We start from the raw sequence: 27,576 nt of genomic DNA on the forward strand, positions 1-27,576 counted from the left end.
GACCAATCAGCAGCAATGATCAATGCGAACACATAGACAATGAACAGAAGTGAAGGGCGTCTGCATTTGTCCAGTAACATTTGTTTTTCACCCTCTAATTTAACCTGTCAGCCAAAACACAGAATGTGCCTCAAACTTGCAGCGCGAGTTCAGCCACTGGAGCTCTGCACGGTGCTGCCTCTGTGCCGCTTACCGTCTGGACAGGAACTAAATACATGTGCTGGCGTGGACAGATTGGAGACAATGGGCTCCCGGGCACGGACATGTCAAAGGTCATATCTCTTTGTAGTTGTTGTGCAACTCTGTAGTCAATTTAAGTCTCTTTGTAGTCGTTTTTGGTGTCTTTGTGGTTGTTAACAACTAGAACTTTTAAAAAAGGACAAGTTTTCTGTGGCTTCATGTCATCCAGGACTGTGCCGCTGCAGATGGTTGAGGCAAGCTAAATATTTGTATTGTTACATTTCTTTGTGTCGCGTTACACATGATCTCTAGTCTCGGTCATCATATCTTTTTTGTTTGTTTGTTTGTTGTTATTTAATCATCGTGAATCAAAATATGATTCAATTATTATTTCTCAAAAAACATGCTGTTATGGACCAAGCAGCAAGGCAACAAGGAAACAGGAGCTGAAAAACTGGGTTTCTATTCACCCCAAAAATGCAAAAATAATAGAGGTCAACACAACATAACTATACTCAATATAACAACAACTAAACAAGGGAACATATATAGTGGCTCAGCCAAACCAAGTAAAATGCAAGGGGTAAACAAAATGGACACTAACTAAACCCAAATCCCCCCATGACAATGAGCACATGGTTTGGCCCGGTGAGCTGGCTCCAGGATTTAAGAGTCCTCAGCCCTCAGCCACGCCTTCTGCTGGACCAGGAAGGAAGCTCCCCCAACAGCCACGGTAACTCAAAGACAAAGAAACAAATGATCGACGTAACAAATTACCAATCAAACAAATTGTGATGTTAACGGATAAAGTGCTGTTGACTGCACATATTAAAAATTACCTGTGTAGGTTTACAAAACTAAAAACTGGGATTTTGTTACCCTGTGTGTCCACAGCCATCACACACACACAACCCTGAGTACTGTCTGCAGGTAACCGCCACTGATCATGGGGAGGGACACCTGTATGGAGCCTGGGAGGTAAAACCCTGGGCTGAATAAGGGAGGCTGCTTCCCATGATGCCTCTGTTATCAGGCAAAAACATTCTTCATTTTACATCTCTTTTTCACTGATTCCAAGTCAGTTAGCTCAGTTATTGTAATGTCTGGGAAGGCTGTAACGTACCCTCTTGACCCCCATACATATAAAGGCTATAAGCTATAAACAATGTGTGTGATTGGTAAATAATGCACAGGGACTGAAGCTTCTTGTATGTAGTATTCTCATCCACTGAACTCTACACGTCTGGAAATGTTCAATAATCCTTCTACACATGATTCTTATATTCAACACAAAGTGTTCTTTCACAACTTCTGTTCAAACGGCTCCGAGGTTTCTGTTTTAATCTTCTTTTATCTTTTTGTTCAGATTCGTCTTTGTCGAAGATGAGCCCCTGCTCTGAAGGGGGGAAACCCTGTAACCCCTGCCTGGACGCAGCGAAGGCGTGTAACCTCAACGAGACGTGTAAACGCCTACGATCTGCGTACAACTCCATCTGCAGCAAGGCCACGCCCCCTCAGCCCTCTCTGGCCAATCAGGAGCCGTGCAGCCGGAAAAGATGTCAGAAGGTGTGTGCAGAATTATTCTAGTAATCTTAAATATCTTAATTTATATTCGGTTAAAGGGTTTATTCACTGAACCTGTTCGTCAATGTGTGTCAGCGCCGCCACACAGGAAGTTTATATAAATAAAATCATGAAACGTGTCCCTCCTCTGACGAGATTACTGCTGTAAAGGGATTAAATAAATCCAATAAGTGTATGATTGGCTGATTCAGTCGCGTTGCACTTGACCTGCTGCGAGAAGAGAAAAACTGAAAAAATATAAATTCAAGTTTCAGTCAGCTGAGGAACAGAACAAAGGTTGGTAGTGTTGTTACAAAGCATTAGCTTGTTTGGTGAAGTAATCCGACTGCTGCTCAGTGTCTTCATCTTCGTCACTTGTCCTTTAAATCTCAGAGACATCTTGTTTTTCACAAAACTGGTCCAAAATAATTCAGACTGTAATGTGATGCTCATCTTTTCAGTTTCAGCACTTTTCTGAGCATTTTCAAAAATGCATAACTGGAATCTTTTTACGTCTTTTCGTGATGTTAAACAGGTTTGCATGCGTACCGCATACATATGCAAATATACACATGTACCCATGTACAGTACACATACACACAATAGAACTACAATACTACAAGTAGAAGAAGATGAATTAAAACACACGGAGGGGCTGTGATGTAAAGAAAGCTGCATGAATATGAGTTTCAGTTTCACTGAAGGCTGAGCTAGAGGAATGTCTCTGAGGGACGTTAACATAACTGAGAAGCGCCCCCCATTACATGTCGTATTTATCGAATCTGCCCGTCACATGGGGCCACTCGGGATCTGTGAGCTGTGACACACATGATGACTCCATCCACAAAGCAGCGACGGGGTTTAGAGTAGATGAACACGTGGGAACACACTGCGGAACATCCTGACCAACAAGTACGAGAATACAACCGTCAGTCAGTCCCCAGAATCTCTGGATTATGACACACTTCAATAAGACGTGAATTAGTGCATTGTCCTCTGTGCGTCTTCAGCAGGTTGGATCACAGTTAAGCTCAGGGTCTGGAAGGAGTCCACTGCCGACGTTGAAGCTTGTTTCAGGGCAGAAAGAGTCGCATTACTAACTGATATCTGTACAAACTCGACGCTTATTTAGGGCTGAAAGCTTGTTAGCGTTTCATTTTCTCCTCCCGTTCCCACTTCTACTGACTGAGCATTCAAGCTGCTGCTGTGGCTGCTAACAGCTAAATGTACTTTTCATTTTTACATGAACCCTCCCCTGAAGGAGGGTAAGATCTGACCTCTGCACGGCTCCTGCTCATTTCTTGCGATGTCGTTCGCTCAGCTTTAACTGTGTAGAAATGCGACGTGAAGCTGACGATGAACTCTCTGTGTCTCAGGCCCTGCGTCAGTTCTTCGAGCGGGTGTCATGGGAGCTCAGCTACCCTCTGCTGTTTTGCTCGTGCCCGGATCAGGCGTGTGCCGAGCGCCGCCGCCGCACCATCGTCCCCTCCTGCTCCCACCAGGAGAGGCACAAACCCACCTGCCTGGAGCTGCGACGCACCTGCCGCTCCGACGCTCTCTGCAGGTGAGATGTGTGGCCATCAGCGGCCAATCAGGTGTGATCGTGGCCTTTTTCATTCTCACACACACACACACACACACACACACACACACACACTGGAGGACTGTTCAGCTGGATGCAGCTTGTTTCGCTGATTATTATCAAGCAGGCGGAGGAACTAATCAGTGAAATCAGCTGCTGAAGTGTTTAATTGGAAAGAAATCTAGCACACTCATGGGTCAAAATTGCACGTTTGATTGATAACTACTGGCTTTAAAAGGTTAGAGAAGCTTGAAGTGGGGGAAGTGAATGAGCATGCAGCCCCTCCCTCGGTGGCTATAGTCGAGGTGCCCTTGAGAAAAGGGCAGCGCCGGAAAAAGCACATGCATGATTGGTTGACTTTCCCTGGATAAATATGTGTTGAATACAGTGATGGAGGCATGAAGAGAGGGTCTCTGAGGGGGGGGGGGGGTTCTAATGAGGGTTACTGTCGACGCTGAGAGGAGGAATGTGTGAAATACAGAAATATGAATGTATTATTTTCTACTTATTTACACTGAAGGTTATTTGCATGTTGAAATAATGAAAGCTGATGAGCAGCACAGACGATCAGATGTTGGTATCAAACCGTCCACCACATTCGTAGCCCCGCGGCGCCTCCTGGGGATTATGGCCGTGACTTCTGGTTGTTCTACGGGTGTCCTCCCTTTTCTTAGAGTGCTTGTGGGAGAAGTGAGTGATGGAGGATCAGGATAACGCCGTCGTATGCCTCTACTAGCGAGAGGTGGCTAACCTATGGTAGCATATTAAGCTACTCTGTTGATTCTGTAGCTACTGACGCTGAAGTGATGAACAATGTGAAAAGCTCCGAGGCTAATCGGTTCTTCCACGTTTTATTAAATGAGGTGAACAGAACCGAGCCTCATCCCTTAGCTAATGCTAAGCTAACTTAGTTTGTTACTGCTATCCATCCCTGAGGTACGATCACATTATGTTTGTTAGAAAAAGTTTATTTTGGGGGAATCCTCTTATTGGCTTTCTTTGCTGAGTTAGATGTTCCGATTGATCCCACTCTTATATCTACCGATAATAATCATTAGTTGCCGGCCTAATTGTGGATGGAGGTGAGACTGTGGAGGATATTTCATATTTCACACTCTGAAGAGGACTGAGCAGGTAGAAAGATGAAAAAGACATTTAAATCATGTAATCAGGCTGAACTCACATGGGATCGTTTCCATTCACTCAGCTGTTGCTGTGATGCTGTTTCTCTGCTGCACAATATTTCCATCCGTGCAGTCTCACGGTCAAAGCCGAGGTTACAGAACTGCTCCGATTCTGTCTTTTTCTAAAGCGTCTCCAGAAATTAGAGCTAACTGTGAATAATAATAATATCCCTTCACAGCCGGTAAAGGCCTAAATGCTCTGTGTGTGTCGCAGTCAAACTGTATGATTCTACGTCTCATGCACGTTTATTTAGAGCACTTTAAAGTGTGTGTGTGTGTGTGTGTGTGTGTGTGTGTGTGTGTGTGTGTGTATGTGTGTGTGTGTGTGTGTGTGTGTGTGTGTGTGTGTGTGTGGTCTCTCTCTGCCCTGCAGGTCTCGAGGTTAAACGACTTAACCTCCAAATTAACATTGTGGAAATTGTGGTTTCATGTCGTTTTTCCATCAGTAATAATCAGATTACTTTTTCAGGAATAGAGTAATTCAGTAATTACTACAACATTTTGTGGTGTGATGCCACAGCTTCACAGCTGTAATATAGTGCTGTGTGCAGTCGCGGGAGCTAACGTTAAAATACACCACAGCGTTATCATCAGTCTTATCACATCGTCAGACTCTCGATGGACAGTTTTTGAAAAACGAGGATCAAAATGGATGCGGCAGAACCAGAGATATGGTCTTTTTTTATTCCACACATTCTTCTTTCTTCTAAAAACCTGTTGCCTACGTTACCCACAATGCAACTCTTCCTCGGACAGTTTTGTGGTAGATTGGGTTGGGTGTGTTATGCTAGCAGCGGCTAATGTAGCCTGCAGCAGCTGCAGATTTCTGGTCAGCTCACTTCTGCCTGACTCCACACCAACAGACTCATGCTGTTATTACTGTTATACTGATGGGGTTTCCAGCTGTTTCCAGCTGTTTGTGAGTTCTACTGCACATGTGAAACTAGTATGCAGCCTTTAGTGTCTCAGAGGGAGCTGTGTGACATGTCCCCAAGGCGTCCACCACAGGTCACAGACCCACTTCCTGCTTGGTCCATTTATTCACTTGGCAGACACTTTCGTCTAAAGTGACGATTTCAGCTTCTGAAACGTACCGAGAGGAAACGGGAGAAACCGTAACGGGACCGTAGCTGACAAGCTGATACTGTCAAAAACGTTGGATATCATCTGCACTCTGGTCCAGCGTCGACTTCACTGTCGGTGTATCAATACATGTTGTCATGTGAATGGGATAATAATACTATTATTTTATATTACTGTTAATATTGTGTTTTCAAGACGATGCAGGAGCTCCAAACTACTTACATGAGATATCATTCAAAGGATTTGATTTATTATCTTTAATTAAAAATAAAAAAGATATGAAACACAAACCTTTTTAATAAACCAAAGGTTGATAAAAATAAAAAGACTGAATGATTTCACAGACAGAAAGAAAAACATTTCTTCACATTCATCCCTGTTGATTTAGACAAATGATTTCTAAAGTAATTGGTTGTTTTTAATAACATATTCCATTTCTAATTAGTGTTTGTTTGTTGTGTGTGTGTGTGTGTGTGTGTGTGTGTGTGTGTGTGTCTTTCATGTCAGGCTCAGTCCCTCATGCAGCTTGAACGCTCAGAGATAAACCTGTAAACACTGACACATGTAAACAACAAACCTCAGCTGCTCTGTGAGCTGCTTTCAGCTCCAGACAACAGAGACGCTCAGCCTGGACCAGTCCTGGACCAGTCCTGGACCAGGCTGAGCTTCTGTAAGGTGATTCCCTCCCCGAGGCTCAGCTGCCTGTTGCTTTAGCACCAATCACCTCGCTGTGATGTTCCACTTACATGCAGCAAATGTACAACTCAGCGTTTTCAGGTTTTTCTGATTCTCACCAAAGAATGTATCAGCTGATCATTTGAAAGTGATGTTAACCTGGATTTTGTCCCTGAACATGCAGTTTGTCCTCATGATGAGCACAGCTCAGAAACTGTCTCCAGAAATATGAAGAGAGAAAAAAACAACAAAAGGCTCCACGACAGAGAGCGATGCATTTTAAAAATCTGATTCTCACCAAGAATGTTTCTTTAACAGATTTTCAAAATGTGATAATCAGCCGCAACAGCATGCTGTCTGTCTCTGTCTGTCTGTCTCTGTCTGTCTCCGTCTGTCTGTCTGTCTCTGTCTGTCTCTGTCTCTGTCTGTCTGTCTCTGTCTGTCTCTGTCTGTCTGTCTGTCTCTGTCTGTCTCTGTCTCTGTCTGTCTGTCTGTCTGTCTGTCTCTGTCTGTCCCCGTCTCTGTCTGTCTCTGTCTGTCTGTCTCTGTCTGTCTGTCTGTCTCTGTCTGTCTGTCTGTCTCCATCTGTCTGTCTGTCTGTCTGTCTGTCTGTCTCCGTCTGTCTCCGTCTGTCTGTCTGTCTGTCTGTCTGTCTGTCTCTGTCTGTCTGTCTCTGTCTGTCTCTGTCTGTCTCCGTCTATGTCTGTCTCTGTCTGTCTCCGTCTGTCTCTGTCTGTCTGTCTCTGTCTGTCTGTCTGTCTGTCTGTCTCCGTCTGTCTCTGTCTGTCTGTCTCTGTCTCTGTCTGTCCGTTTGTCTCTGTCTGTCCGGCTGTCTGTCTCTGTCTCGGTCTGTTCACCTGTCTGTCTGTCTGTCTGTCTCTCTGTCTGTCTGTCTGTCTGTCTGTCTGTCTGCCTGCCTGAAACGTGTTTAAAAGAATAAATAACCTCTGTGGAACAAAATCTAATTGGAGTCTAAGACATAGAAGAGTGCAGCAGCAGGTCTCACTGCAGCAGCAGGTCTCACTGCAGCAGCAGGTCTCACTGCAGCTCTGTATTTCCACGTGGAGCCAAACCCAGAATCCTTTGGACGGTGGGTTTGTGTTCAGAATGTGTCTCCTGATCTCCCTCCTGTCTCAGCACAAAGGAGGCAGAAAGCAGGATAAGGAGCTGTCTTTAGATAATCAGCCTTGTCCCTTCAGAGGACTCACACACACACACACACACACACACACACACACACACACACACACACACTCACACTCACACACACACACACACACACACACACAGCTGTCGGCGAGGCTCCTTGTTGGTGTGTTCAGTATGTGATGCTGCTGTGTGACTTACAGAATCAATATCTGAAACTGGGAATACGACAGCGGAGCCGACAGGCCAACCAAAAAATCCTAACGAGCTCAGTCCCAGATTCCCCCCAAACCCACCCGCCTGACCTCCCCACCCCGAGTTAGACAACAACGCACTCTGTGGCAGGTGACGGCTTCACTCCGATATCACGCGTGCAGCACGTGAAAAGGAATCCAGGCTTTTGGTTTTAGCCTCCATCACCCTCCGATGGAGAGCAGAGAGCCGCACACTCGCAGGAAACCCGCCGGTCCTTTGGGTCTTGACAGCCTCGGAGGGGGGTCCGGTCTCCCGCTGTGGATGTGAGCGGGCAGGAGGAAGTGACTGCTCGGGGACCGCTCTGATTGACAGAAAGCGTAATTAAATATGGTCTTTGCCACAAGTAATGCATGAGAGCTCTAAGAGGTTTTTGGACCAAGGCTCTTATTTAAAAAAAATCTATTTGCATTTCAAATGAGAGTGCGGTCGCACCTTTAACACAGACTGCAGAGGAAAGCTACACTTTCTAGCTGCTGGTTTGTGAAAGTTCACATTCTAAAGCTACGAGAGAATCTGAGATTATAACTAGAAGGCAAATCTACTGCAGTAATAATTAATAATGTAAATAACAGGTTTGTGTAAATGATGATGATTGTGCAATGATTTAACACAAATAGACACGACGTGCTGATACAGGCTACAATAAGAGCAGGTCACTGTTCACCGAGTGAGGACAACAAATCAATTACATTAAACGTGCTCTCTGGTGCCCCCCCCCCCCCCATCTTTGGACAACAGGGTTGGAGGTAAAGGTTGGCTGCCTGCCTCAATAATGTAGCTTTGGTCAGAGACACTTGTGAGAGTCTATTGTAATATGAGACCATCATTTTAGAGATGAATTATTCCTACAACACCAAAATAACCAAGAGACAACTTTCTGCTGATGACTTTATTTCTGCTGCAGTCCTTTAATTATCTGAGAGACAGAGATGATTGATCTCCAGCAACTGCTTCTTTTCTGAGCTCCGCTGAAATGAAAATTGTTGCTCGTAAATTACTGAGGGAAAGTAATTTAGTGTAACACAGCATGTGAGAGAGTCTGAGTTTACTTCTGACCCTTAATCATCAGTCCCCAGTCTTTTTTAATGGGCTTGAATAGTTGTGTGTCTGAGACGTCTTTATTTTTAAATAAAAATGCGACATCCACAATAGTTAATTGTCTGACAAACCAGCACAGAAATGGATGTTAAACGGCATGCATCATGAGAGGCTGCTTCTGGCTGCATCCAAGGACCTATATGAACTGTATGTGAACTGTATGTGAGCTGTATGTGAGCTGTATGTGAGCTGTATGTGAACTGTATGTGAACTGTATGTGAACTGTATGTGAACTGTATGTGAGCTGTACGAAAGTGGAAAGCTTGACAGATGTAGCAAAGCAAATAACAGTAAAGAAGTCTCAGAAAGTCCAAACAGCCCTGCTAAGGCTGCTGAAGAAAGGTCACTCTCTGATTGGCCAAGAGGGGAATGCACCAAGCTGCCCCCATCATCATTTAGGAGCCCGACAAGAAGAAAAAATGTTTTTAAACATATTGTTTTTATGTTTATTAATGATCCTTGTGAGGTGGAGGTAACACTGTGGTTTCATCCAAATCAGGATACACTTGTCCAGAGGAACGTAGCCCTGCAGGAAGTTTCTGTTTCGTGTGCTCAGCTTTTTATATATTAGTGTCTCAAACATCGTGCCCCCCCCCAACACACACACACACACACACACACACACACACACACACACTTGTGATTTGTGGGAAGTGACCCTTTATGACTTCCAACAGGGACGGACAAAGAACACAAAACTCAACTTCTAATAGACTTGTTGGAGGTTTCCATCAGGACACATCTGGCGGCTGTGAAGATTTATGTGTATCAGGTTCCTTATGACCCCCATCAAACTGAGAACACTTCCGCTAATGACAGTGGTATGTATGCAAACACACACGCCCATGCACTGAGGCGTGGGGAGCTAAACTGCTTTTCCAAACCCGGCAGCAGCAGCTGAGTGGTGTTTTAAGGCGAGGAAGCCAATCTAGCGACTGCATCGCTCCATTACACGGTCAGTGAGGTGAGCTGGTGCTGTGATGGAAATAGCTGCCTCTTTTCTGTAGGTCACAGAGGACGGCAGCAACGCAACAGGCCTCTCACTTACTCTCACTGTGACTGTGTGTGTGTGTGTTTACACAAAAGCGTTCCCTGATTCATCTCATTTCCTCTGCGCTCGTCTGAATGCGTCCGGTTGGTTCACAGGAGTGACGAGGAGCGAGGGATGAGTCTTTGAGGGGAAATAAGGAAAGCGAACCCCGAGGAGACGGAGCAGCAAGAGACATAACCAGAGGTGTGACCAAAGGCGGTCTCTCCTGATGCTGATCCACAGCGGCAGCCAGCTACTCATAACCTGTGCAAATATGTAAATATGCAAATGAGCAGTCCCACTTAGGGACTGCTCATTAAAGAAAACATCAAGACAAAACAAAGCAGCTAATCACCAAACAGACACACACACACACACACACTTACATAAATGAAGGGAGGTGGGAAAACTGAGCATGTGCAGGTTAAAGACATCTCAACAAATACCTTCAGTCATTTACAGATCAACACTAGCTAAGCTAATGTAGCCTGCAGCAGCTGCAGATCTCTGGTCAGCTCTCTTCTGTCTGACTCCACACCAACAGACTGTCTTCAACCGAGGCCGACTCAAGTGACTTCTGCAGGTTCGAGTTGTCCCGGGTCTGCTCTGATACGTACTTCCTCCAGGAAGTAGCCATGTGTGCGCACGATGGAAGCATATACAACCTTTAAATATTATAAACTGGGACGGACGTTTGCCCCTCGGGTCTTACCACAGCCGAACCCGTATACTCGACCGTCTCTCGTGCAGACTCGCGGCCCCCCCACACTTCCTGTAGATACTCGATGTATTTAGAGGTCTGCACCCGGCTATTATAACACTTGAGCCTCGTGGCACTACGTCACGGTGCAGCACACAGAGTGTAAACACTAAATAATGCTAAATGTTTGAAGGACTTGCCTCTTCACAGTCAGAATGTGTGTGTGTGTGTGTGTGTGTTGAGTGTTGAGGAAGGTGTATGTGTGTTTTGTTTATCCCTGTTAATGCAGACGTGATAATTGAATAATACTCGAGGGATCTCTGAGTCCGTTACACCATGACTGACAAGTCAGGGTCAAAGAGAGAGAGAGTGAGACGCTCTCTGACAGGAAACCAGCCCTCATGCATAAATACGTGTGAATGAACAGAAGCTATTATAAAGTCTAATATATGGTTTCAGTGTGTATTTACATGGGAGGTAATTGTATGGGTGTGTTCCAGCAGTATGTGTGTGTCCCTGTCGTTCTGACAGTCAGTAATAAGGCCATTTGGACTCACTCAGCCTCGGAGTAATTTGATTTTAATATTCTTCACCTTCTCCTGCTCACACAGTGACTACACAGGCATAATTGAGAGCATCACATGCTGCACAGAGACATCGCGGCTGCACTGAGGACCATTTCACACACATGGAGCAGTCACGAGAGCAGATAGCTCGGTGTGGGAGGAGGTTTAATCCGTGTGTGTGTGAGTGTGACTTGCTTCACCACAGCTTTAGATGCTAATGTAAACGGAGGTAATCCCTTTGTTTGGGCTGCTGTTTAACTGACTTACAGTAACGTTTCCAAAGGGGTTGTGGTCTGCGGCGTACGATGAGCTGTGGCTTGGTCAGTCAGGTTTTTTAGTTTCAAAAAAAGTCTTAATTTACCCAGAATTCTTAGCCAATTAGTCAAAACTAGACAGCTACGTGCAGCCGGTCTCACAAAGATAGACTGTGACTGTGGTTCAGATGCAGCCAGACTTCAGTTGTACAAAGCTGTCTAGTTCTTGACCGTCTTAACTGGAACTAATTTGCCATGAATTCTGGGTAATTAAAACTTTTGACCAAGCAACTGCAGCAAACTGCTCAGCTCTGTTCACTTCAACAGGAAGTATTTCCTTCTGGCAGAAGTCATTTTACAGGACGTTTTACTGTGAAAATCCAGTGAGGACTGTAACAAGAGTACTTTTACTTTTTATAGATAAATACAAGATCTGAATACTGCTGATGATGCCCTCACTGCTGTATTGTTACCATGGAGACATGGCTCTTAGTTGTGAGTTAGCTGGCTAACTTTTTCGACTTACAGGGGTGGGGGGGGGGGGGGGGGGGGGTACTGTGTGAGGTGAAAGGCACAGGTGCATGCAGATGTTAGTTCTTGTAGTTTGGCTGCTGATTTGTCCGCTCACCAACACGATCAGCAGGGGGCGCTGCAGCTGCGACACACAGATGATGCTCCTGATAACTTTAGAACTTGCTAATAGCTAATAATAACATACTGTTAATGGTGCTAATTTGCATTTGTATATCTACCTTTTTGGAGTTTTAAAAGTTGTGACAGACGCTGATGTAGCAGCTAATATTTCCACTAATGAAAAAACATGAGACTCTAATTGATCTTTAAAGAATGCACTTTAATTGTCTGAGCACCAGTTAGTACCCGTGACAAATGAAGGTCAGAGAGAGACGACGGCAGAGATCAAGACGACAGGAGAGTCGGAGCAGAGATAGCCGAGTGGCTCAATTTGCCGCCTCTGAAACCACTTGATCAAATCCTGCCTGAGCGTTCTCATTTCCCCACAGGGCTCGTTAAAGATTCATCTGGACTAATCATCAACCGAGAGAGAGAGAAAGTGTACTGTACTTTCTCTGACCTCAGATGTTTACTCTGGATTAGATTCCAGACTCTCGTTATGCAAAGTCTTTGGACCAAATTACTATTATTTTCAGTGAAAATAAACATACTTAAATAAGACATAACCAGCAGGTTTTACAGCAAGCAGGTTAGCAAGCGAGTTCATTTAAAGGACCGTACCAGACACTGGTACAACTTTACAAGCTGTTTACATTTAGTCAAACTGTCTGAATGAAAGCAGCTGAATCAGCTGTCAGCAGCTCCTGTCTGCAGCGTCCTCATGGACGGACAGACAACCATCTCTGATCACTGAGACACTGAAGGGAACTTAAAAACAGGAGGATTCTCAGGCAGGTTCTGCAGCTATGAGGATGTTTATTCACAATGGACATTGGAGATAATGATAACCTCTGAAAATGTAATTCACGCTGAGTGTAGAAGTATGCGTATCATGTCTGTGTGTTCAGATTTGAGTTAAGACGATATAATCAGGACAATCTGTTTTAGTCCATTCACTATATCTGCAGGTTAAATAGTCACGTATTAACTGATTTCCTCTGTATTTGAGATTAATATATGATGAAAAGATTATTTAACCAATTTTTTAAGATACATTTTCCAGTGAGCTGTGAGCAAATTACCAAATGACAAACAATAAAAAACAGTTTGTCACTTACTCCCAGTTGTATCTACTTCAGGGCCTCTGAAACACTTGTCAGTGATTTAAATAGGTCAGGTGTGAAGAATGGGGACCTCATCTTCCTTAAAAGCCTTCTGTCTGTTGCAGCAGCTGTGTAAGTTCAAGAGCCAAGGACACGTTTTCACAATATTTAGTTATTAATATTTGAATATGAAGCACAGCGACGGGCACAGATCAGGTGACGGTGACGGTGTGGGCGTCTCCACCTGCTGTTCATGTAAATGCAGCATGTCAAAGTGTAAAAGGGCGGCGTGAAGTGGAATATACATTGGTGATTAATAAATACACTCTCAGCCAATTACATCACTGGGCTCCTCGCTCTGAAACAGCTGAGCCAATCACAGTGAAGTATGACAACAGCTGAAAAACAAACACCTGGAAACACCTGGAAACACCTGGAAACACCTGGAAACAGGTGGCAAATCACTGGAGTCCCCCTTTAATGTCTTGCCAGGCTTCATGACTCTGGAATGCAGGGTCATATATTGGAGCACCGTAGTAGCAGACATTTGAGCTGCTTTAACACGCACTTTAAAGCAACTCCAATAACAATAAAAGCTGTTATGAGGCTCTGTGAAGTCTGAAGGCTGACTAAAGAGATGATGCCCGGGGTGAAAGGAAAATAAATGTATAAGTCTAAAAATCAATGTTAAGCTTTGAAAGCGGTTGACATGTGGGATGATGGATGCAAACATGGCGGTGATGTCCTTTAAAATCACAGTCACACGTGTGTGAAAACACTCTCCTCGTGTTGCTTTGAAATAAATGGCTGCCAAACACGAACACAACAGCGGTCGGCTCTTCAACCGTCTGAGTCACCCCCTCACACTGCAATCTGCCCTGACAAGCCAAGGATGAAGGTGTCACTGTGTGTGTGTGTGTGTGTGTGTGTGTGTGTGTGTGTGTGTGTGTGTACATGAGTGTCATGTAGAGAAACACAAAGTGAAACACAGAGAGAGAGACTGCAGTAAAGTGTGTGTTTGTGTCAGTGTGGATAATGGTTGTGTCTTTTGTCTCGAGATGACATCGTTGGCAGGATTACTCAAGCAGGCCAACACCCAACTACACACACACACACACACACACACACACACTGACCTCTGTGTGAAAGTCAAATGCACAGCACTCAAGCCTGTCAAACTATATCATTCTCTGCAGCAGACAGACAGACAGACAGACAGACAGACGGACGACTCGCTCACACATGTGAAAGTGTTAGTGTTTGTTTATGTATCAAGCACACACACACACACACACACACACACACACACACAGTTGGACTGCGTCTGTCAGGCGGTATCAAATAGCGACGGGATCACACGTTTTTGTCACCCCGCTGATCCGACCATACGACATCTTTCACCTGACTTCCCCTCGTTCTCTCTCTCCGCCGCGCTGCGACGATTCGTTCAAGACGAGAAGAGTCACGTGATACAAACGAAGCAGCTGAGAGGAATTAAAGTGGGGAAAGGGACAAAGAAAGAGAGAAGAGACAGGGCGGTGAAACACAAAACTAGGCCAGGCAGTAGCTTAAGCTCAGCAGCTGTACAGTTATTGCCTGTGACAGTTTCTCGTGCATTAACATATGCATGATGTAGTGGATACTGCAGGACACGCGTACTGGAAACAAAGAGATAATCTCCCAAACTACTGTATGAATCAGCCTTTTATTTCCACAAGGATTTTCAGCTTTCAGGGCTTCTGTTTTAGTTCATTTTTATATATTAGCACTCTAATCTCAGCGTGTATACACTCACTTACATACATACATACTTACATATATTCATATATATGTATGTATGTATGTATATATATATGTATATATGTATATATATACACACAGTACATATGTACATACATATGTTTATACAGTACTTCTCGCGGGTCACAATTTCTCGGAGCCACTTTCACTTTTAAATTATACGACTATTCTTTAGGTCTTTAAAATGTACTTTTCTTTTTCTTTTTGATGCGATGCTGACAGATGTGTTCTTACTGTGTTGCTGTAGGTCTCGGCTCGCCGATTTCCACATGAACTGCCAGGTGACGCCTCACACCGTCACCAGCTGCCCCCACGACAACTACCACGGCTGCCTCATGTCCTACGTCGGCCTCATTGGTAAGTTTAGTTGTCAGTTAAAGCTTTCAGAATGACGACTAACAAATGTCTTTGACAACGTAACGCTATCTTGAAGCGTAAACTTCCCCAAATGCAATAAAGAGCAGGACAGAGTTGCTAACGTTAGCCTAAACTACAGATAGCATCTTGGCTCCCGCATGGCGGATGTGTCACAACGTATTCTATAATAACACACAATAATGTAATTACATAAGGATATGCTAAGACTTGGCTTTGAAAGTTACACTAGATTAGCACTGGACTATAGGCGGTAAGCTACTTAGCCGGACATGCTAATGTTAGCAGCAAACACACATTCTAATCCATTCGTTACTCTTTGTGGTTTTAGAAAGACTAGAAAAAGACCTGCGCCTCCAAAGTCTTTGTGCAGGGAGCATCTGTCTGACTGCAGCTGCATGTGCACAGCGCCAACATGTGGAGAAACACTGACACTGCTCTGATGATTGGTCACAGCTCGGAGGGTTTAACAAGTGTTGAATTAATTAGTGAGTGAAAGTTTAGTTAGTACATTCAGGTGTGTGGTGACAACACGACTCTCTTCTGTACACACTGAATGAATTTATCAGGTTAACTGTTACTGTGAAGATAATTCTACCACCGTCTTTATTAGGCACCAGCCTGTTTTATTATTATTATTATATTATTATTATTTGAGACTGGACCATTATTTAAATACCATCTTTTATCTAAGAGTGTACAGTAGATGCTGTTGTTCTGTTAGCGGCACGTCTCTGTCAGAGGAACACGTTGTTGGTGACTCACTTCTTTGCTGGAAATCATCCAGTGATTCAATTCCCAATTTGCAAAAATCCTCTTTACCTTTCTTCCCGGCTAATCTCCATCCTAATTCTTATTCCTCCTTCACATTAACTCCACCCCCTGCCTCTCTCTCTCGTTCTCTCTCTCAGGCTCAGACGTAACACCTAACTACAGCGACAGCAGTCCTTCCAACATCACCATCAGCCTGTGGTGTACCTGCAGGGGAACCGGCAATCAGGAGCCAGAGTGTGACGCTTTCCACCGGGACTTCACACACAACATCTGCCTCAGTGAGTCCTCAGTCTGTGTGTCGCCTCCAGACTTCTGAGGACCACATTTAGACACAAAGCCATGATGATAGAAGAGATATGTATATATATATATATACATATATTAAGGTTTAGGTCATGGTTGCATTTAGGGCTGCAATTATTTTTCTTTATTGTTATTGTTTTTGAAATGAATCATTCCATCGTCCGAAACCCAAAGATATTCAGTTTACTATAAGAGAGAGATTGTCACATTCAAGAAGCTGGAACCTTCAGCTATGTTGATATAAAGCAGAGAAAAGCAGACGTTTAATGCAATTTTGGCATTTTTGCTTGAAAAGTGTCTCAAATTGATAATCAAAATATTTGCAGATTAATGGTCCTCACAAGTACTGTATAGCAACATGAAGGTGTGTGTGTGTGTGTGTGTGTGTGTGTGCGTGTGCGAGAAGTGTGAACAGCTGTATACATAAGAGGAAAAAAGACGGTGTGAGGAGAAAGGTTAGACGGAGGAGGAGGACTGTGAGACGAAGTGTTGAAGATCCCCAGATACTTTCTTTAAATAACAGTAACCTCAGCGCTGCACCTCCTCCGTCTGACAGACACCTCCTCTCGCTTTATGTGAACATATATGTGCATATCCACGAGCAAAATGTGCCTGTGGCAAAGAAAACCCCGTCAATAAACTGTATTTATCACTTCATGTTTTAAACATTATCGAATCTAATCATACAGTCTTACATACAAGACCTGATCCTGATCAGACAAACCTGCTATGGAAGAGCTCAGAGGTGTACTGTACTTGGTTATGGTTTGGAAAAGATCGTGGTTTGGTTAAAATAAGCACTTTGTTATGATTATGAACCTTTATTGACGATTAAAAGAAACAGGAAACAAAATCACAGCCAGTCACAAGTCAGTGCTGAACAGCGCCCCCTGTGGCCATGATGATGCTGAACTATAGCGGAACAGTTAGAAACAGTGGTGCAATGTAACTACAGTACATTTACTCAAGTGCTGTGTACTTGAGTACAAAGTTGAGGTACTCTTACGAACGTCTTCTTTTCATGCTACATCTCAGAGGGAAATATTGTACTTTATACTTCACTAAAAGTATAACAACTTTAGTTACTTTACAAATTAAGATGTTTGCACACAAAACATATGAAGATTATAAAATATGATCTTTTGCTAAAAATTGAAATAATGTACCCAACAATATATACAAGTACAGCTCAGCTGACTGACAGAAAATCAATTAGCAAGTATTTGATCGACCTGTAAAAACATTTCATGGTTCCAGCTGTGAAGATTTGCTGCTTTTCCTTTTGATTATTTTAATTCAGTTTTGAATGAGTTTTAGGTTGTAATTGGACAAAACATACATCGTCATAGAGTCACTATTACAAACAAATCAATCAAATCGATGACTCAATAATCAGCAGATTAATCCAAAGGAAAAATAATGAGTGCAGTCGTCTATAAAATAGTTGAAAATGAGCTTCATCTCAACCAACTACAGCTGCTTTACATTAATGATGAGGAATAATAATGATGATAGAATATATAACAGTAAAACAGTCACAGGGGACATTTTACTGCAGTGCTTTAACTTGTATTATTATTGTATTCTGCAATGGGGTATTAGTTGTGATATTAACCCATCGTTTCCTGCAGTTAGTGTCGGGAAGCTGTTTTAAAACTGTGCATGCATGAAATCCATTGTCTTGTGTCTGAACAATATAAATATAATGAAGATGAACACAAGCCTAAAACAGATGCTGGCGTATGAAGCATCTGTTTTAAGTTAAGAAGTTGAATGATGTTCATCAGTTCGTCACTAAACAGCGCTGGTTTCAGCATCCCGGGAATCAGAATCAGTGACGTTGGGTCGATGTCTAAAGTTCGCTAACATTAGCCACAACAAGCTGCTGACCTGGAACAACAAGTTACACAGTCTTCAGTCATCTCTGAGCATGTTGAAGCTCTTCACTGAGGCAGAGGAGCAGCCTTCGCTTCATGCTGAGTGGTTTACATCTGAGGGCCGTGTTCATCAATCATTCACCAAACACACCGCGGTGGCTTCTGCGACACACAGCACGGACTTCATTTCGAATGTGTTGCTGCTGTTTCAGTGTTTGTACGTCTGGATTCAGTCAAAGACCAGAGTTCACCTGGACGGTGGTGTACATGTACTGCACGTGGAGGCTCTTAGTTCAGATCTCCGTTAGCTTCCACCAAGAGGTCGCTGGTCCTCCTGGGGTCCAAACATAGAACCATCTTCTGTTTCTGACCTTTAAAGATTTATTTTGGCACATGACTGAGGCCAGTGGATCTTTTCAGCACGTCGTACCGGACCCTGAACCCTCACCTGTGTCATGAGCTTTGGGCAGCGACTGAAATGAATCTCCTCTGCAGGGAGTCTGGGCTCAGCCTTAGAGAGAGGGTCCGGAGCTCAGACATCCAGAGGGGGGTCGGAGTCAAGCCGCCGCTGCTTCACATCGACAGCAACAGGTTGAGGTGTTTCGGGCATCTGATCAGGATCCTCCTGGACACCTTCCTTTGGAGGTTTTCTGGGCACGTCCAACTGGTCGGAGACCCCGGGGTACACCCAGAACCCAGATTATATATCTCTTCTGTCTCTGGAACGTCTCGGGATCCACCAGGAGGAGCTGGAAAACGTTGCTGGGGAGAGGAACCTCTGGACTACCTTGTTCAGCCTGTTGCCACCGCGACCCGGATCCAGATAAGCATCATTCAGATATGAGCACATGATGGAGCCGAAGCAGCTGGACTAATATAAACAATAAATAATATAAAAAGCAGAGGTTCTCCGATTTTTGTCAACTTCATTATTTTATTCATTTTTCATTTGCAGCAAAACTTAATATAAAAAATATAAATGGAAGCAGAAAATGAGACAACAGCTTCCAGGGTGGCCGTGCCCACTTCTCAGTACCAATACAAACAGATATGATTGTGATTCGGGTACTGATTACACCCCCGCTAAACATGAAGACAGGAAGTAAACTGAGTGACTGTGTCTGGTGGAGCTGACAATGGTTTTGTTGTCACGGTGTAATTTGGCTAATAGCAGGTGTAAAGAGGCTCTGATGTTGATAACTGCTCTCTCTTTGCATGAGTCTCACGTTTCCCGTCTCTGCTCTGCTTCTCTTTATCTCCCGTCACAGAAAATGCCATCCAGTCGTTCGGTTACGGCTCCGAGGGGGGGACTCTTCTTGTAACCGAGCCGTCGTCCACCTTCTTACCCCCCGCCCAGCCGCCAGTCATCTCCAAACCCGCTCCCTCTCTGCACGGCAATGCAATCAAACCCATGGACAGTGCTTGTATGTTTTCCACTTGTGCCAACCTGCAGGTGAGTTTCTCTGTTTCATTCTGACGAAACCAAACTGCAGTTTCACTCCAGCAGTGACCACTGTACCACTGCTAGCTGGACAAGCTAATGTTAGCAGCTTACATTACTTTACATTACCCCCCAAACATGAACGTTTAATTAAACTACCTTTGAATCACATATTTGCTGAATAGTAGGTTCATGTATTGTATTGATTTTCTTGTAGGCACAGTGTTCATCTCACAGCAGCTGAATATTGTGCAGTGTCGGCATCTCTCAGGGATTTGGTCATTTCTTTGGTAAAATAATCAGACTAAATGAGGACATGTCGACCTCGCTGTCTGTCACAGAGTTTCCTGGCTGGCCTGAAAACTTGAACGCTCTTGTTGTCAGCTTCCTCTGTAGCTTCTGCAGAACATCAATCTAATGCAGTTTTGTCTTGTATTCATCAGAAACTGAGGACTATAGAAAGAGGCAGACAGTACACATCCAGACACGACCGAGGAGGTCTGAGCACAAGACATTATGTGTTTCGCTCCTCTTCACCTTCGCACATTAGCGTCGTCCTGCCTGCGTGCAGGGAAGTGGAACCCCGTCCATTATGTACAGGGAAGAGGTGTAAGGCTGGGGGTTAAAGGACAACATCAATTGCGATCCATTATGTAAGAGATTTAAAGCATGAATTAGCATGAGGAAAATAAAAACTATGTGAGGGGGCACAAACTCTAGCTGCAGTCAGGACACAACAAAACATCAGACCTTAACCACGTGTTTGTACTGTAACCATGACTACGATGTTCCCCTACACCTAACTAAACCACGACCACAGCACCGTCACATCATGAAACGCACTTCTGTATTTATTTTCAGTATGAGTCGGTTTTTGTTTCAGTTTTTGTCTCACGGGATTCGCCCACTGTGTTTATGGAGCTGCAGTGTCCCTCCTCCCCTCCCACAGCTCATATCTCCAGCCTTTGGGCTGGATGGCGTTTCCCTTTATGTCGAGGCTGCAGACACGAAGCACAGGGACGGTGTTTGGTGTCAGAGGCTCGCTCAATATACAGCAGGGCTTTTTGGGGGATTTGACTTCCTCCATGCCAGATGACATGACTGAGCCGGTGCAGACAGGAGCGCATAGACTCTGTTGAGGTCCAGGATTCTCCTGAGACCGCAAAGACGGAGGAGTGAAGGCAGCAAAGATCTGTAGCACACACACATTTTCAAATAGTTTTGAGTTAATATTAATGGATTCTGTCACTCCTGTTGTTATTCTGAGCCGCCCAACTCCTCTGCAAAACAAAAGGGAGCTGTTTTTATTCTCATAAAAAGACGCAGTAACTGTTTGTAGTAAAGATAGAAATCAAACTTTATTTATTGAGTTTAAACGTTGTTGACGTCAGAAATGGTGGTTTGAATTTATCTGTAGTATTATGGAAAGCTTGATAACCATCAATTTAATCACACTTTATTATTTGCTAAATTATATACATTTATATAAATAAAGAAAATAACATTTATATTAGTTTATATACGCCCTATATTATATAGGAACATTGTGAACTGTATAAATGGTCTGGGACCCCCTCTGGGTCGTGACCTGCAGTTTAAGAAACCCTGAGTTAGATGATATTTAATGACTACACATGAACACAGTTTAGCCTCCACCCTGATTCCAGCCTCCACCCCTCCATCGCAGCACCTGCAAACTGTCTGTCAGCACAAAACCATTTGTAAAGACCCGGACTGTTCGTGTGTGCAGTAAATGTGAAACCTCCGTGGTCACACAGCAGAGATGAAGTGAAACATAAAGACGGAGATGTGATATAAAGAGATGGAGCACAGCCGTATATTTCCTTGTTTTCTGAATTCCATCATTTCCCCAAAGCACATGAACGCAGCATCGTTCCTCTGTGAGCTCTGCTGAGCAGTCGGTTTATAGGAAGACCTGCAGAGGCGTTCAGTGTCAGAGGAGGTTCCTGCAGTAATAGTCAGTATGATAATGATTCTTTTAATGATCGCTGTAACAGCCTGCTGATGTGCGCATGGATGCATATCTGCAGATTTGCACATGTTTATTTCAGGGGAAATGGTAATGATTTCCAGGCTTCTCCTGAAAAGAGTTTTCTTCCTCCCCGTCCAACGATAAGATCTGATTGGCTCTCCCACCCAGGTACCGGGAGGAGATATGCTAATGAAGCGCTGACAAAGAGGCTGATGAAGATGGAGATAAATGCTGCTGCTGCTGTGTGTGTGTGTGTGTGTGTGTGTCTGCTCTGCATTTCAATGGCAGTGAAGCGAATGAGCGACTTCACTGTTTCACAACACAGTGAAACCAGCAGAGACGAGCAGCGTGCAGCTTTTAATGACCTCCTCAGTGTTAGTGACAGTCTCCTGGACTCTCCTGGATCATGGCACCATCAGGCAGGTTTATGTTATCAGCTTTAATGACGCCTCTAACTTCTGCAATAACTGGGACAGGAGAGCGTTCAGCCAATCACAGCGAGAGCAACATCCTGTTTGAGAGTAACTACAGTTCTTCTTCTAATGAAGCAGAGGTAATTGTCCTGACTGTGCGTGGGCTGACGAAGAGGACGATGAAGCTCAGTGATTGTGTGTTTCTGATGTTTTCTCATAATGAGTTCTTGTTTTACAGGATGGAGGCCAAAAGTGCATCCCCTCTGACGAGTTCGAGTGCGAGGAGGTGAGGAGCTTTGATTACACACCTCTGAGTGTTTTGACACTTTAAAAACTAATTACGGAAGTATCGGCTTTTTAAAAAATAGCATGAATTCATAACATCCACACGCATTCACGGTCCCTCCTGTGTCTCCCTCCCTTCACTTAATGATGGATTCAGACAAGCAGAGATTTAAAAACAAAAAAAAAGAGAAAGTCGGACAAAACCAACGTCCCAAATTTGTACACAAATTCGCACAAAACAACGTATGCCATGGAAGCTGCGTGAGCCTCCGACAGCTTTCCAAATAAACATGAATCATTTCAAACGCTTGTCTCTGAGTCCAAACAGAAGTAAACACAGAGAGAAGGCGTCTGGAACATGTTGGCTGCGTAGAGCTCTGAGGCTGAGGATCGCTGGCTGATGGACTGATGTAGCATCAGGAACTTTTTCCCTGAGGACTAATTATCCAACACGTAGTGGGTCAAGGAAAACGTATAACTAGATGTTAGTGTTTAATGCTGACGGGTCACACATATCGTTATCCCTCATAAAATAGCTTTTTATGTGTTGTAATTCTTATTTTTCCCGTATGGAGGGCTGAGCGTTCGGTGGAGCCGGCGTAGTGAGTGATTCATGTAAAATTATTATTATTATTTTATAAGCTGTAGGAGGCTCGCTCAGCTGTTCAGCACGAGTCCTCGTTTCCCCAAATCTCTACAACGGAGGCGGAGAGTGCAAAGTTAGCACGACCCGTAGAGTCAAATTAGCACATTCAATGGAAACCAGAATTTTCCTTTCGGCCCTGCTGATGAGAGTCGAGCCTCATCGTTCTGTTCTCCTCCACAGTGACGTGGACACAGTCATAACCTCCACTTCCTGTCAATGTCACATGCATATCGCCTGAGTGTGAAAGAGGGCCACATGTGACTTTCAGAGTAATTACTGGGTCACACCTCTGACAGACACAGAGTCTCATCTGGTGCTGTGGTTTGTGGAACATCTACGTAATTATCAACATCAAATGTTTGCTGTTTCCCTTCAGAGCGACGACGGGAAAAACATCTTGTATTTCATCTATTTGATATGAATTCTTTTCCACTGAAGCTCTCACCTTTTCCTGTCCTCCCCCCCCTTCTTTCTCCACCTCCCTCCCTCGCTTCCTCTTGACCCTCCTCCTCCACCTCCCCTGTTCAGGCTCTGCTGGCCCAGGGGTCAATAGACTCTCAGGACTCTGCAGGGCCCAAGAGCAGCAGCCGGCAATCAGCTCCACTCCTGCACCACCTCTCTGTGACTGTGTGTGTGTCCGTCCTGCCAGCGTTTCTACTCTTCGTCTCATAAATACGAACTCACACACACACACACACACACACACACACACACACACACACACCTACTGTACAAACACACACACACACAGAAATGGCAAGACCCAGAGAAAGTCATGTGACTCGGCGCCCTTCGCTACGGGAAAATGTCAACCAACAGACATCCAAACATCAACAACGGCCTTTCGAGGAGGGAAAGTGTTGGAGGACGTTCAGATTAGCCGTCTCTCGCTACCACACACACACACGCACACACACACACACGCACACACACACACACACACACAGACGATGAAGAAGAAGAACAGAAGAAGAGGAAACTGGACTGTGTATTTTGTGAGCGAGAGAGGACGAGAGACTACAAAGGCAGAGACGGAGAGACTCTCGGGATTTTGGATCACAGTGACTTCATTTGCAATGCTCCGTGTCTGGAGGGTTTGTGTGCTTTTTGTGCGGCCCGGCTCTGACTCACTCCCTCCAGCTTTTTTGGATCTGAGACAGCTGGGCTGAAAACACAGGAACACACACACACACACACACACACACTCAGACAGCAAGTCTTAAAACCGGCAGCGTGAGAGAGAGACGACCGGCTTCCTGGGCCGGACAGATGGGACAGATCCGTCCACGGTGTTTGTCAGCTCAATTCATCACTCCTCTGGACCTCTGTCGTGGCAAGAAATCTATACTGCATACACACACACACACACACGCACACACACACACACACACTGTCGCCCTCCCCTTAGACCTCGTTAGCGGGCAAACAGGGTCCCCACACGGACACAAACACTCATGCTGTACACCAGTGTGCTTTTTGCGGGTCTTTATCTTAATTTTGTTGTCGACATTCTGTACAAACTTCATTTAATGTGGAATATGAAAAAAGTCTCAATGGAAGAGTGTAAATTTGACATACTGTCAGTGTATAGTGTGTGTGTGTGTGTGTGTGTGTGCGTGTCTTTCTTTACGTGAGTGTATTTGTTGGGGGGTGTGTGTGTTTCTGCGTGGGCTGTGTGCGGATGCTCGATGTGTATGGCAGCAAAGAGAAGCTGTAAGGATTCAAATCTTACGAGCAGCTGAATCCCAAACTGTGAAATTATATCACTGCTGAAAACTTAGTGTTGACATTTAAATACCGCTGAAATGATGGCTTTGAAATGTTCACTTTGAGGGTCATTTTTAAGTGGTGAACATTCAAAAACTGTTTTTAGAGCCACTTGTGGTCGAATATATACTTACAGAGAGGTAGATAGTCGACGATCTGAGCTCTCACAGTCAGTTTAAGTTTACCAAATGGTCCAATCGGAGCTTTAAACCCACCCAAATAACTTCATCCAGGAGAGGCGCCTCCTTCGGTCCTCTGAACGTATCTGCAACAAATCTTATTACGTTAAACATAAAAGGTCTGCATTTACGTGAGCAGATGTAACACAGAGCTATGGCCGAAGACCGAAGAGGAAAAACTGTTTCAATCTCAGTGTAATGAACTGAAATGTCATTTGGTTTTATCAGTTATCAGTTATTGTGCATCGACCTCGGTCTTTCTACTCCGACCACAGCAGGGACAGATTTACCTTTTCTCCTGTCAAATCCCCCACATGGAACAAAACATGCCCCTGAACTGGTTTTAGCTGCCCAGTTAAATAATGGTATCCCAGTTGGGAGGAACACCACCTTTAACAGTAACAGTCACCTTCATCTCTTGTCTCATCAGTCTTTCTCTCCCCCCTGTAGTCAGTCATGTCTGTCAATGTGAGATGTGACGTAACAAGCTGATTAGTTTCTGTTGTATCAATACTGTTGGCAGTATTAGAGGCTGGTTCTGCCTTCATTTGCTGTCCACTCACCAGGACACCTGCCCGGTCCTCCTCCGGTCCTCCTCCGGTCCTCCTCCGGCTGTTATTTCTACCCAGTTGTTTCTGTTCCTGGTCCCTTGGACGCCGAGCAGGCTCATAATTATAAGGCTGAGTGTATGAATATATATCTTCAATCAGTATATCAGTGTCAAAACTAGGTTTGGGATCCATATTTATTACTGTTAAGCTTGACCTAACTAGGCTGCTCTCCTTATGCAACATCATGTTATGCATTATATATTATTCACATCCAGTTTTCTCTGTTTTGAGATGGACATAAACACTGCCTTATAAAACAGGTCCAGAGGTCACTGTGGGATATACATTTCAGTATATATATATATATACAGTAATGAACAGGAGGTGTCGACCCTCAGTTGGTCATTTTCGAGTGTAAAATTCAAACCAAAGTAACTTGGTGAAGTTCAGACGGCAAAATTCAAGATGAAAGATTCAAACTTGAACCCAATAATAAGTCGAGCCTGATCAGACCTCCGTCCTCGAAAGACGAGGTCAAATAACAAGACTGGAAACCGCCGACTCCAGAAAAAAATGACCACATAAATTCTTATCAAGTCAAATCTTTACTGCCATGAATTCAGCGGCTTTTACAGCTCTACGTTAAGCTTCAGTAGGTGTTAAATGTCACATTAGGTATTAAATTGCTTGTAACATTCAAATAATTACATCCTTTTTTTGTCTTCCATAAACGTGTTTAACGTCTGTGTGTGTGTGAGTGTGAGTTCTTCAGTGTGTACTTTACCTCTGGCCACTCTGTGGGGTGTTTTTTATGTTTCATAGAAGCTACCAGGATGTGGAACATGTTGTACTGAAAGACGGCGACCAGGTCAGTGTGTCGAGTGCGTCGCCACCTCCTGCCCTCCACCAGCTGGAAGGAAAAGAGAGATCAGTTTCTGTGACTATGGTGTGGCCTTACTTTACTGTTCTTTCTTACATACTTGAAAGAGGGAGAATGATTATTATTGTTGCTCCGCTAGCGGTCGGGAGAAGAGATTACAACGTCCAACACACAATTGTCCAAACTAGCCAGAATGCCATTAAATCAAATGTAAGCATTCATGGTCCCCAGAGGATGAATCCTAATGATTTGTTAATCCCCTGAACTTTTAAATAGCACCACCATCAGGGCAAAGTTAGCTTCTGACCAATACTTCAGATATTCTTGGTCCCCAGAGGAGAAGTCTAAAAGTTTAAGGTTTTCTCGTAGTCTGGCTTAAATGTTCAATGTGTACACAAGACAGCGAACTCTGGCTGGATGTCAGTGAATGTTGCTGTAGATATTCTCAGTGTCTTTGTTGACCTCATGAACTTTCCTCTGGCGCCACCATGAGACAAAAACAACACAATCTAAAGGGTAGACTGCACATTCTGAGCTTAAATAAACTTCCCTATTTTGGACAGAGCTTTCCTCAAGTGCCACATTTACGCCAAACTATCAACTTTATGGACAACATGTCTAACCGTCTATGAATTTACTCCACAGAGGATGAACCACTTCTGTTTGGGGCAGCTTTTATCTCAGGCCAGCTACAGGCCAAACGGGGATCCCAGTGATCAGGATGTTGAAATCTATTCGTTGTTAATATCCACAGAGGATGATTCTCCTCCTCATCCTCCATCTAGTTCCACCACAAGGATAACATTTGAGCCCTTTCCATTTTTTGGGCACTCCATGAACTTTCCTCTCGTAACATATTGAGGCCAAATTTCAATTTAGGACAAAAGATATTTCATAATTTAATTTCCAGTCATGCTCCCCGTGATCCTTACTCTCGAGAGCAGTGGTTCCCAAAGCTTTTCAGCTTGTGACCCCTTCAAATGAAGCAATGCCTTCTCAGATTTTAGAGGCATGAGAAGGTAAACACGTGCACATATGTAGATTAAAATACATGTTAGATATATATTCACATTGGAAATAGAAAGAATTTTCAAATCTCATAAATCTGGCAAATCTGTTTTGTAAATAATAATAATAGTATATGATATATGGGTAAAGTAAGCGGTACAAAACAAATGACTTGTTTTATTGATCATACCAGTCTGTCTTGTAGATGAGATCTGACAAATTATCATTAAGG

General features: G+C 44.0%; 1 protein-coding gene across 1 annotated transcript in view; it reads left to right on the forward strand.

Moving 5' to 3' along the window:
* The window catches only part of gfra2b (GDNF family receptor alpha 2b), a 65,183-nt gene extending 41,552 nt beyond the window's left edge, over positions 1-23,631 (forward strand). Inside the window, exons 4-10 of the mRNA XM_070924522.1 lie at positions 1,547-1,746; positions 3,120-3,307; positions 15,100-15,209; positions 16,139-16,279; positions 19,450-19,634; positions 22,267-22,314; positions 23,488-23,631. Coding sequence (XP_070780623.1) covers positions 1,547-1,746; positions 3,120-3,307; positions 15,100-15,209; positions 16,139-16,279; positions 19,450-19,634; positions 22,267-22,314; positions 23,488-23,631 — 1,016 coding nt within the window. The remainder of the gene's footprint in view (positions 1-1,546; positions 1,747-3,119; positions 3,308-15,099; positions 15,210-16,138; positions 16,280-19,449; positions 19,635-22,266; positions 22,315-23,487) is intronic.
* Positions 23,632-27,576: the final 3,945 nt, after the last annotated feature.

Source organism: Enoplosus armatus, chromosome 18 (genome assembly GCF_043641665.1).
Source record: "Enoplosus armatus isolate fEnoArm2 chromosome 18, fEnoArm2.hap1, whole genome shotgun sequence".
Taxonomy (NCBI): Eukaryota; Metazoa; Chordata; class Actinopteri; order Centrarchiformes; family Enoplosidae; genus Enoplosus; species Enoplosus armatus.